Here is a 12,825-nt window from a genome sequence, read left to right on the forward strand (position 1 = left end):
GTTTGGGCACCTCGCAGGTGGGTGCAATCACACTGATGAGGCAGCCCAAGTGTAGCCTGACTGTGGTGGCTGCACCTGAGCAGAGCTAAGGGGTTTCCAGCCCAGGGCAGGAGTCAGGCAGGCGGGGCTGTTCCCAGTGGTCACTGCAGCCCCAAGCAGAGCCCTGGTGGAGCTCTGGGGTGGGTGCCCCTCTGTGTTCCCCTGCATCACACTCCCTGCAGGGGGTGGCAGTGCTATGGGTGTGGGTGTGAGCTGGTTGTGCTGGGCACACATGGCCAGGCCTGGGGCAGGAGAGGGCTGTGCTGGAGAAGCTGCTGCAGCAGGAGGAGGGAGCTGGCTGCTGGGCCTGACTGCTGCCAGCTCACAGGTGAAGGTGTAGTTTTAGTTGACACATTGTCCTTTGCGTTAAGCAGAGCAGGGACCAGCTGTGTCAGGAAGTTATCTCCCATGCACTCTAGGAACCTCTGCGACTGTTCCCTCTCTGCTGTATTATAAACCCAGCAGATGTCTGGGAAGTTGAAGCCCCCCACAAGAACAAGGGGAGAGACCTCGAGACCTCACCCAACTGTCTGTAAAGTGACTTGTCCACCTCTTAATCCTGGTTGGGTGGCCTGTAGCGGACTCCCACAGTAATGTCAGTCTTATTGGCCTTCGCTTTTATTCTGACCCATAAGCTCTCCACCCTCTCATCACCATAATTAATTTCCATACGTTCCCATTCTTTCTTAACACATAGGGCTACACCACCACCTTCCCTGCCTTGCCTCTTTTGATAACTCAGTAGCCATCTGTCACAGCACTCCAGCTGTGAGTCATCCCACCACGTTTCCATGATGGAGACCATATCATAGCTTTCCGACTGCTCGAAGGCATCCAGCTCCTCCTGTTTGTTACCCGTGCTGAGCTGGGCCTCCTTTGGAGTGGCAGTAGCCCTGATAACCTCATGACCATACTCGGGTGTTTCCACAGCCACCAACCTCACACCAGCCCTCGTCTTCTCCGTACAAAACGGTGAGTGGTCCTGCTCCTTCACCAAGACACCAGGCTGTGGGATCTTACCAGCACATCCCTCTCCTGCAAGCACTGGGATGTTACATACAGGCTCTGTTCCAGTGACCCTGGTTACACACCCACCCCCCATCATACCTACTTTAAAGCTCTATCAATGAACCTTCCCACCTCCCATCTTAAGACCCCTCTCCACTCGTGGGAGAAGCTACTCCAATGGGTTGCCAACTGGCCTGGTCTCGTGCAAACAGAGCAGAGGTCAACAAACCCAAACCCCGGCCGGGCACACCAGGATCGCAGCCGGGTATTTTCAGTCCTTCCCTCCTGCCTCCAAGGCACTGCTGGAGGACCAGGCTGGAGGCACACAGCAAAGGTAGGTGACTGCTTTCCTACTGTCCTCAGTGCTGTGGTTCCTTCAGACAAGTGACCACATCCCTGTACGGCTCCGTGGCTTCTTCTCTTGCTCAGAATTGAGATGTTCTTGCAGAGCTGTGTGGGTCACTGCTCCGACTTCACACACCATCGACTTGTAGCACTCAGGACAGTGCTGGTTTTGACGCATCGACCTTCTCTGACACAAATGTGTTAAGGACTGCAGGTTAGTGCTCCTTGAAGAAAAACTGAGGCTGTATTTTAGTAAGGATTTTAAAGGATTTTATTGATTGTTGTCCTATAAAAGTCTTTAATTCCTTAAGAACTGTGTCTGAGAATAAGAAAAATGCTCTTAAAAAACATTACAGCACTTCTGGAAAAAATAGGTATAAAATATATACACTGTATTAAAAATCTGAATAAAATTAATGCCTGGATTTATACATTCAGTTATGTGTTAAACACCCACCTGTGTACAATAAATCCTTTGTTAAAATATTAGCAGTATTTCTACTATGTTAAATAAGACTTTGTTCAATGTACAGTCCGTATCATTGCCATTTCATCAGTCCTCTTCTTATAAATTAATTGGGAAGGCTGGAAAGCCACTGTCAGGCTGCCAAGGGCAGCATTTGTGTACACATGTCTTCCGAACAGCTTTTCAATCGTTACAGAGGTACATATTTATACACAAAGTTATTCACAAATCATCACATTACAGTCTATGTAAAACAGTGTCCAGAACCTTTTAAAAACCATGGGGACCGTGTCAGAATGCCTGGGTGCCACACATCTCTCACTGCACACGTGCTGAAGCCTGCTCTGGCAGCAGCTGGGCCGTGAGAAGATGGAGATTGTTAGAACACAAACTGTCTCATCTATAGACAGAAAAGAGGTGCTGAAATTAACTTAGTTTTGAGTGCATTCTCTTCACGCAATATTAAGTAGCTCTATTTTTCTGTGAAATTCCAAAGCTAAATTGCAGGTGCAAAAACAGAGGTGTTGTGTGATGTGCAACTGTGCCAGGTCTCCACAGCCAAGAAGAGCTGCACCAGGGAGAGTTCCTCCACCTGCAGGGCTCCCCCCTGCTCTGTGGTGGGGGGCAGAGACACCCCCTCTGCTTCCACACCTCTCCTCCCTGTTCCTGCACTGAAGATGCAGCAGCTTCATCAGCCTCCATGGGTCTTATTACTGCCTTTCTGGCTGTGCCTGTGGCTTCAGTGCAATGCTAACAAATGCTAACGATGATATTCAGTACACTGAAGCTCAGTTGAACTTTTACATCCACAGAAACAAATAATAACTCATTTATTTCCTCAGAAGAGCAAGAAGGAAGAACTAAAAAAAAGATGGGAAAAAGTACTTCATGTTTACTGTAGGCCCCATCCAGGCAGTAACTTAAGATCTAACTTGACACCTGGAAAAAACTGAAAGGGATTGGACAGATTTCCAGCAGTTATACTGCTTTAAGACACCAGAAAAGAGACTGGAGTGCAGGCATCTCAGTTCTCAGGTGGTTGATGCTAGTGGGAAAAAACACATTCCTGTGGTATGTGTACAGCTTGAAATTATTTTGTAGTAAGTATTAAGAAAGTGGCTCAATCACTGCCAGAGGCATCCAGAGCTGGAAGAGCTTTTGGAGTTGAGAGACACTGGACAGAATGGCCTCTGCATTTGGCAAAAATTGGGTTTCAGGAAAATCTTCCTGGAGGAAACAACATAAGGCACAGCAGAGCACTGCCAGAAGGACATCAAAGAGCTCAAACTGTGTGTATTTATTAGTATTCTTAATGAAAACAAGCTCAAGTCTGATGGTCATGCTAAAAATGTATCAGAGAATGAGATGCTCAAGATCATCATTTTGAAAAGCTGGTACCTCTTGCTTGCTTTCACAGTTCCTTTCTGGAGCAGCAGGAAGAGACCGTGAGCAGTATGAATAACACCACAGCACACAGCACCACCCCACAAGATATGTCCGGCTCCTCTGGAGCTTGTGTCAGCTTTAGTCACTGTGTCCTACACAATGTGGCTCACCCTGGGCTGCTGCTGGACAGGCACTCCTTCATCAGTTATATCTGGTTAGTGTAGCTCAGTTCTTAGGAGCTGGAACTCCCTTCCCCCAGTGTTACACTCCTGTTCTCCTTCCAGCTCAGTGTATGTATTTATTTGGTGAGCTGCTGGTATTCAGCCTGCTACAGAGAGGTTTGAATTTGAAAGAAAGAAAGTAAAAATGATCAAGAAAACAGAAGGAGAAAGAATATAAATGGGGATAAGGAACCAAAGCTAAAAGCTTTGAAAATTGTTTTTAAAAAAGAAAGTATGGCTGATGTCCACTGCCCAGGAACCTAAGTCTCATAGAAGCTGCTGTTACTCAAGGTAGGCATAAGTTTAGAGCTCTCAAAACGTGAATCAAGAAGGGCTATCTGAAGTATCAGTGCTCTGTCACTGTATTTAATGCATCTGTGCCTCACGTCTTCCATGCAAGAGCTGTAGTGCGTGCAGCTGTGCCTCTGCTGACAGCAGTTTAGTGCAAATCCTGCAGCACGGTAGGAGGATGCAGAAGCCATCTACACGTTTGTTTCCAGTCCAAGCAGACGTCCCATGCGCTCCATGTTCTTGTCAATGGTGGCACGACAAGTGATTTCCTTTGCACACTCCATGGGAAACCAGCCTCTTTCACCATCCCGCAGTCGTTCCCCTTCATACCAACCTGCAAGCGTGAACAAAGTGAGAACTCTTCTCAAGTACTTTTAAAGACACCTGGCAGAACTTTTCAGCAATGCACTTGTGTAGAGACAACCCTGGTGCCTGATGAAATGCCCAAGCTCTGTTTTTAGGCAATTCAATTTCATGCCTGTGGATATTTCACATGTCAAAACCACCCAAGCCGTACCATCCCCAACTCTTTACCTATGTACGCTATGACAGGCGCTGAGTAACACGTGTTGCTGAAATGGAGGCTGTCCTTTGGAACCCTGAACCAAAACATTCAGGTTTTTCTTGGAAGCTAATGAGGAAACAAACTGAGACCTGCAGTGGTGGCAGGCGGTTACCACCAACACTCACCGTCATTTACTTTTTGATAAACCAAAACAACATCAGCAACTTGAAGAGACAGCTCGTCTGACTGCTTTGCTGTGTAAGTTCTGATGATCTCTACCTGCGTCAAAGCTGTAGAAGAAAAAAAGCTGAGTTACACATTTCCTGCAGCCAATCTTCTATGAAGATGTGCACGTCCTTAACAGAATATTCTCCCAACTCCAAAAATAATCAAAAAAACCCCAAACCCAAAGGCAGCAGCAAATGGCTTCCCCATCACACACAATTACATCCCAACGACATCTGACTAAACACATGGGAAGGGGCTGTGCTCTTTTGTTAACAGATTGGAGCAGCTCACCAAGCCAGCATTAATGAATGCAAACAGAAATCACAGAGCAAAACGGAACTACTCAAAGAAGCACCTCTGGACAAGGAAGAGATGGCAGCTCCACATGGAGTGGAGTAACAGAGCCTGGAAAAAGCAGGGGTCCATACAGCATACATTTTCTCAAGGCAGTGCATTTCCAGTCCCACTCAGTGCTGCTGGCAGCTGTACTTACTGGCTCTGTCTGTACTCTGCCTGTCTCTGTCTTGTCCAAGCACTGCAATCCAGCGAGCTCTTTCACTCCTGCAAAGAGCAAAACCAAGATTGTGATTATATCATATATGTAATCCACCTAATGTCTGAAGCATCTGACAAACATAATAAAGCCATTCTAATACACAGTATCAACAGGTAGCCTCTGAGTAAGGCTCAGCAGCAGAGTATATTTAGAATGAAGAGCAAGAGTCAGAAAAATAAGTTCTCCATGCACACAAAGGGCACATTTATGTTTCCAGATGTACTGATGTGGGGAATTTGAGAGCCTGCACAAATCAAGGCCTGGGTGGAGGCCTGGATGTGTCATTGGGCTTCAGACTGTCCATCAGCATCTCTGATGGTTTATTTAGATTATAGTACAATTATTTAGATTATAAGCATCATGCCACATGCAACAAGTGCAAATTACTGCAGCTCAGTTTGGAAAGGAGTAGAAGATGCAGAAGTGATGTGAGACTGGAAGGAAAATAAAGCTAATCCTCAGCCCAGGTAACAACTAAGCTAAGAACTCACTCGTTCTAGCTTTCAATTTTGGCAAACAAGGATGTGCATTCCATTTCAGCAAACTGCTTCTGTCTCACGTTTGTTGAAGGCTGTGCTGTCAGTACAGGTTAGAATAGCATGAGGGAGCTGCAGGGCTGAATTTTCTGAGAGTCTTTTATTGCTGCCACTGGTTTTTAACTCAAAATAATGAACGTCTGCCTTCCCTGGAAGCCTCATCTTTTCACAGAACATCTGAGGACATACCAAGGTTGTTGTTTCAACAAAACTGTGAAGGACTATACAGCATTTTGCATGTGCTTAATTTTGTTCTTAGCTTTAGAAGCTTGTTACTTACAGATTCACATTTTCTTAACACAAGAATTGCATTTCCTATCAGACAACTGACAAAAATGGGGTAATTCCAGACTGCCTTCCAGTGCAAACATTCCTTTCTTCATACATCTGAGCAGCATTTATGCTGTGAAAATACTCCCACTGGAGTCCCCCTTTCCCCATGGGCAGTATTAAAGCGTATGAAAAATCCAGTCAAGAGAACACCTCTTCCATCTTTCAGCCTGTCCAGGAAAGCCTCTACTTCTACACAAGGTCAGCTGTAGCTTTTTATGTATTTTTACAAGAGAATTGGCGTTGCATGCATAAAAAGACAATCTGGAAAACAAAAATATGAAAACAGATGCCATCGCCGATGGATAATCTCATGCTAAATGACCGTTCGGCTACCAGGAATGCCTGCAGGAGCACTCGTATCTGTTTGGGAGCAGTGCCGTAAGGACGGGTGCAGAATGCAGGGTCTGACCCAGCCCTGGCCACGGCCACACTGCCCACTGCTGCCAACGCCCGTCCTGCACAGCTCCTGCCCAGAGCTCGTCCTTCCCTGCAGGAGCCTCCGGCCACTCCACGTGGCAGAACGTGATCACACAGCACTACAAATGTGAGTCAACATCACTGTTTAACTTCCATGTGCGGAGCTGTGTTCAGTGAGCACTGCAGCCCACCCAGCCCGGCCTCCAGCTGCACACTGCCTCCCTGTCCTCTTACACCCAGGGGAAGGCTACGTTTGTCTACAACCCATGTATGCACTTCCAATAATCCATAATCTATAAAAAGACAGCTTTCAAATCAAGTAATTATTGTCAGAATTCTTCCTCTTGAGGACAATCTGCTAGGCTGCTATTTATACCACAAACCGTATATAGCAAAGCAGTAACAAATCTGTAGAACAAAATGTCTTTTTTAAGACGACCAGACAACTAAAAATGCGCCTCATTTTTCCCCAATAAAAAAGCATTTCCAAACAAGTCTGAATCATCTGCTTACTTTATAATGAGATCTTTAATAGACACCATTAATGATCTGTAGCTTCTTTCAGGGTTATTCTGAACTCCGAAGGCAAACTAAAATGTAAATGTTTCCAGGCTGGGCTCTGTCTGGCCCATTCTGTGCTCTGTGCCTTCTGTCCTGCCTGCAGCTCCACCAAACAGATAAAATCTTTCACTTCTGCGAAGGCTGTGTGAAAGTTAATGGCACCACAGAGGAACGAGTGCCTCTTGGGGACGTGCGCCCAAAAGAACAAGATGGTTCTTGTTGTTCTGTTCAGAAGCAGGACATCCTCCAGAACTGCTTCAGGACAACAAGGACCACCTCTATCCCAGCACAGCTCCACAGCTTCCCCAGGCGATGCCAAACTCCTCCTCCCAATTACTGCTGTGCTGTTCCCACTCCCGCACCATCCAACCACTGTTACAATTATGCACAAACCACAGCTGCAGGACGGCAGCATGCAGCATTCACGCCCGATGTCTGCTTGCTACCACCACGCCTGCTAATACTGCACTGTTATAAATGCCACACTGCTCAAGTAAACATTAGGATACAACGGTTGGAAGAAACCAGTGCAGAAGAAGAATCAGAGCAATCCTAACGGAATCTGCAGTGAAATTTTTCAAGGCTGTCCTATCACGATGCACACGAAGGAAATCTCCCTACCCAGCACACGGAAGGCAGCATTTCCCTGCCAGTCAGCTGCTGTGCCAGCGCTGCAGGGTGAGGTGGGAGCAGTGCTGGAGATGGCTGGGAACTCAGCCCAGCACTGCAGTGCTCCTCACAGAGCACTCGTCAGGAATGCACCCTGCTGTTGTTTGGCCCTGAGCGCTGTTCTGAGCCACCTGTAGGACAGCTGTGCATGTAAGCAGGCTGCAGAATGCATGTATATGGAGTGCTTTCAACTGCAATGCATGAGCTGCTGCTCTGGTTTCCTTTAGGCACTTGCCCTCTGGGCATAACTGTTATCACAGAAAGGTTCTGTGTTCACAGGCAACTTCCAGGTCTCAGAATAACATCTGTCAAGAGAAGTGTTTAAACAAAGGTACTTATGCTACAACAAACAAGTGGGAACTCAGATACCTCAGCCACACTTCCAGTTCAAATGGAATCAGAATATCTCAAGCTGGCAGTACAAGGATTGTGGATCACAGCACCCAGATCCACAGAGGGCCACCCAACTCCAGACTATATCTAAGAGCGGTGTCCCAACGTCCTTGAGCTCCAGCAACTTGTGGCCATGCCACTGCCCTATGATGAAGAACTTGCCGCGACTGTAGGCTGCTGTGAGGCCTTCCCTAAGGGAAGACAGTCAGGTCAGCAAGTGGAAAGCTACTGCAGAAAGCACAGAGAGGTATATGGCTTCCTCCAGCATTTTAACATTTTGTTTTGCTATTTGCTGTTACTTACTGAGTGTCTGTTCCCAGAAGCAGCTCCACCTTCTCTCCTGCGTGGTTACTGAGGACAGACAGTCTGAAGAGGTGAACTGGGGAGCTCTGCCGTGAGTACAGCATGGCTGAAGTGTTCTTCACAGGAGAAGAGGTCAGCTCCTCACTGTCACACTGCTGTACCACCAGCTGATCCCTTAAGGAATAATCTGTGACGTTGTAACTCTCTTCACTGCAGAACAATTAGAACAAAAACAAAAGCCACAAGTTCAGTGTTAGTTTCCACCAGGTACCTCTGAAAGCAAATTCAGTATCAGGATCTGCTTCAACTACACTGAATGGCACAATTCTGACACTTGGTATCTTCATCTTTTTGCTCATTTCCTTCTGAAGCTACCAGCTTCCCACAGCCTGCAGTGCATCGCTCTAATGCTCAACTTACCCCACTAAACTGCAAACCAGGCATAGCAATTGTATGCAGTTTTGCATTTCCTTCTGTAACTCCAAGCGAATGGCAGACCTTCGCTTTAGAATTCGTAAGAGAAATACACTTCCCTCTTCCCTGTGCATGTAGAAATATGGACAGGCAAACTGCTTCCCAATAGAGCACTATCAACCTTTAAAATACAGGCTCATCTTCTACTCCTCGTCCACCCGCAGGTATAAGGTGCTAAAATCTACACTGTTCTGAAACTAATTACATAACGCCCTCCAGCTGTAACTTCTAAAAAGAGGCAAAGAATCACAGAATCAAAAAGGTTGGAAAAGACCTCTGAGATCCTCAGGCCCAATCCCAGCCCAGTGCCACCACGTGCACCGAGCCACGGCCGCAGAGCCACAGCCATCCTGTCACACTGCTGGTCCTGGAAAACACACTGTGCCATTTACCTTTCTGAGAGCCTTCTTGCACACACACACACACACACCTTTTGTAAACACATACACCAACACAGACATCACAGATCAGAAATGTAACTGTTATTTCAACAACACTGTTACTTAAATGAAAATATACACCTTGCCTTGAACAGCAGCTTTTCGTTTGTCAGCAGGAGAATCGCTGCAGCTCAAAGTTTTCTGACAGCTGGAGACACAGGAAAGAAGGAAAGAGAGGAGGGCAAACACCTGGACAAGGCACTGTGAGTGTGACAGTGCTGCATGACAACAGTCACAGGTTACTGCAGCCTTCCTATTTTTCAATCCACTGCAGTACAGTTAGGCCCTGTGCTTCTAAAGCAACACTGAAAACATTTTTCAAGTGGCAATTAATTGTACACCTCCCCATTTTCAAAGCAGTGAAATTTAGTTAAAGAAGGAGTTCAAAGCCTCTGTATCACGTATCTGAGAAACTGCAATTGCTTGCAGGAGCAAAGAAGCCACCTGCAGAGCTCTTCTTTCTGCTGAGCTCTGTGAGCCCACTTGCCATGAGTGTCTTACATGGCAGTGCAAATTGGTCAGGATGCGTCACCAACTCAGGATGCTGAGAACTAACTGCCTCAAACAGTGAACAAGCTTGTGTGAAATTGTAAGATTCGTATGCTGGAGCAACAAGCAGACAAAATTCTGCTTACAGAGGCACCAAGTCAGCTCTCTACTAACACAAACATCACTTAGTTTAACATTTGTGGTAAATCAAACTTGAAACCACAGCTGTTGTATACACTCCAGTGGTTCAGACCGCAGTCTCATGTGACAAAGCGCTGTTTCACTAAGATAAATCAATCACACCCCTTACTTGTGCTGCTGAAGGTGCACAGACACCTGTGTGCTGAACTTCAATCCCACACCTGAAATGCTGCTGCCCACCCCTCCTGGCAGGGCAAAGAAGTACTGCTCCTTTATGGCTGTCGCAAGAAAATAACCAACAGATGCTGACTTCATGTCTGCTGAGATGAATTCTGCCCATTTTGCCAACTGTCAGAAAAAATACCTGCTAATACCTCAGCTGTTCATATAATGGTATTTATAATTCCCATTTCTAATCCTTCTGTGTAGGAATTGCTAAAACACAACTAGGCAACATTACGACTCAAAACCTGACGTTCTTACTGCTATCTGTGACTCCTACAGCATTGGAAAAATTCATCTGCTCTTCAAGGGGCAGTAAGCTTACACATTACATTGGACGTGTCAGTGCACCTGTTGTAAAAAATGAACTGCTCAGTTCACCTTAGAATGGATTTTTTCTATACAGAACATGAAAACAGTCATGTCAAAACGAAGTCAAGCTAATTACGCTGGTATACATGGCTTCCTGGATCCTGAAGTAGAAAGAATATAGATTACAAATACATTCTGGTCCAATTAAAGGAGATTAACAAAAGTGCATTAACATTTCAGCACGTGGAAAGCTGTTTGTTTTTAGCACAGGTAACTGATCATGAAGAGAAACTACGAGCAATGTTAATTCAGATGTGTTCTGGATGCCCATTTCTTCCCTGAGCATAACAGACTCTGGTTGTACCACTGCAGAAAGCACGAGTGTTCCGGGAGGCCAGGAGAGGAACCGAGAGTACAGAGACTGCGGATTTGGGCTTCACATTCTCCTAAATCCAGTTCTAGATTCAAATTAATTTCTCTTTTGGAAGATATTACTTATCACATGAGGACAGCTGGTTCAAGTGCCACTCAGAACATCTCAGGCTTTCTACTGAGAAAGAAAAGAATCGTCTTATTTATCAATGAGAACGACGCACTGTGGAGCAGAAAGGTTGTTTTTTTTCTTAAAGGGTCAGCTCAGTTCCTACAAACTCATCCACGTGGATGGCCATCCCTGCCCGGCCAAGGGCACAGCTGGCACCCCCAGCTGGGAATGCTGCCGGACGCATTCGGGAGTCTTGAACTGCAAACCAGAGAAACGTGGCCTATACATTTGCACAGTAAATAATGAATGCACTCCCAATTAATTAACCAACTGAGACAAACTCAGTTCTCCATTCAACAATACACCTGATTTTAAACTATTAAGGAACCTGTACCTTTTTACCTCCTGTGCTCTCTGAGAGGCCCACACACCAACGGCTCTCCTTCCAACAGGATTAAGCAGAGTGCTGACGGCAGCGCAGCCCCACTGAGCACACACACGTACACGGAAAATCCTTTAACATCCTTTAAAATCACAGCAATCAACTCACACAGATGTGCCGATGTGCACTTTCAGTTTAAGGCTTAACATGTCTGTCAAACATCTGTTTACATTCAGAACACAGAACAACAGCACTATTTAATGCCTCTCTGCAACGAATGCCTGCAAATTGTAGCGATGCTTTTATGAAGACCACGTATGTGTTCTAGGCCTTCTCTAACAGAAAGCACATGGTGTCTCTTTCCTAATTCCTTTATTGTATCTATAAAAAAGTGGTAAAATTCCTGTATGAATCTCCTTCAGCAACGTTTAATCATTTTTAGCACTACTGCTTTAGTGACAAAATAATTCCTGGCAGCTTGGAAAAAAACCCATGGCTTTTCAAGCAGCTGTGAACAGGTAACATTCCCAAGTAGAATTTAACCTTGGGGTGATTTCCAGTGTATGAAGTCCAGCTGCATTCCACTGTCAAGATAAACTCAGAAGCTGACAAGCCATGGATTGCTGAAAACAGACCAGATTTGAGTGGTTTTCTTAGGGGGTCACAGAAAGCAGAGTTTTCAGTAAATGTATACTCATACTCAAATACAGAATCATAGAATGGCCTGGGTTGAAAAGGACCACAGTGCTCATCCAGTTCCAACCCCCTGCTATGTGCAGGGTCGCCAACCAGCAGCCCAGGCTGCCCAGAGCCACATCCAGCCTGGCCTTGAATGCCTGCAGGGATGGGGCATCCACAGCCTCCTCGGGCAACCTGTTCAGTGCGTCACCACCCTCTGGGTGAAATATAGGCCTGCAGTCTTGTACAGCTCTCAGATGTTGTAGGTAAGTTTTCTGAATAGCTCCGTAAAGCAGTTTTACTTTAGTTGTACGTAACACAGCCTCATTAATTGTGAAGTTCTCCTGAACTCACAGAATGCAGAGCTAGCTCACAGTTCTGAGTATCAGTAACTGCAGAATGCAAGCAGATTTCCACAGTCCCAGGAGGGCATACTGGAAAAAAAGGAGGCATCTGACTTTTGGTAGAGTTCTAAGCCAGCTGTGTCCTGTTTTTAGCAGAGTATTGTTACAGTGTAAGCTTACAAATCTGCAAAAAGAGAATCACCTCTGCTGGTCAACCTCCCCCCCAGGGGCACTTGGAAAGTGACCACTCTACTGTGGGAGCTCTATGTGTCTGACAGCAGTCAAATCCACATCCACACCCAGCAGTTATGCTCATCAGCTGTGCAGGAGAGCTGTAAGCACAATCCTTATCCATCCACATTCAGGCTTTAGAAGAGGAAGAAAGATGAAAACTCATTATGATAGAAATGCATACAAACATGAAAGTATTATCCGTAACGTAAATATATTTCTGCAAGGCACTGGGGTCATCATACCCTGCAGAACATGGAATAATTTCCTCACTAGCTCACAGAAAGCCACTTCCCAGATATGACACCAGCAAGAAGAGCCACACTGCAGTCCATCTGCATCACGAGGCAGACTGAAAGAACTCAAGATGT

At 45.9% G+C, this 12,825-nt stretch overlaps 1 protein-coding gene across 1 annotated transcript in view; it reads right to left on the reverse strand.

Moving 5' to 3' along the window:
* Positions 1 to 1,639: 1,639 nt before the first annotated feature.
* Positions 1,640 to 12,825, reverse strand: part of ARHGEF26 (Rho guanine nucleotide exchange factor 26) — a 42,338-nt gene continuing 31,152 nt past the window's right edge. Inside the window, exons 11-14 of the mRNA XM_426718.8 lie at positions 8,258 to 8,467; positions 4,983 to 5,050; positions 4,447 to 4,551; positions 1,640 to 4,090 (exon numbers count right to left, since the gene is read on the reverse strand). Of these exons, the coding sequence (XP_426718.6) occupies positions 3,948 to 4,090; positions 4,447 to 4,551; positions 4,983 to 5,050; positions 8,258 to 8,467 (526 nt within the window). The 3' untranslated portion in view covers positions 1,640 to 3,947. The remainder of the gene's footprint in view (positions 4,091 to 4,446; positions 4,552 to 4,982; positions 5,051 to 8,257; positions 8,468 to 12,825) is intronic.

This window comes from Gallus gallus, chromosome 9, assembly GCF_016699485.2.
Source record: "Gallus gallus isolate bGalGal1 chromosome 9, bGalGal1.mat.broiler.GRCg7b, whole genome shotgun sequence".
NCBI classification, from domain to species: Eukaryota; Metazoa; Chordata; class Aves; order Galliformes; family Phasianidae; genus Gallus; species Gallus gallus.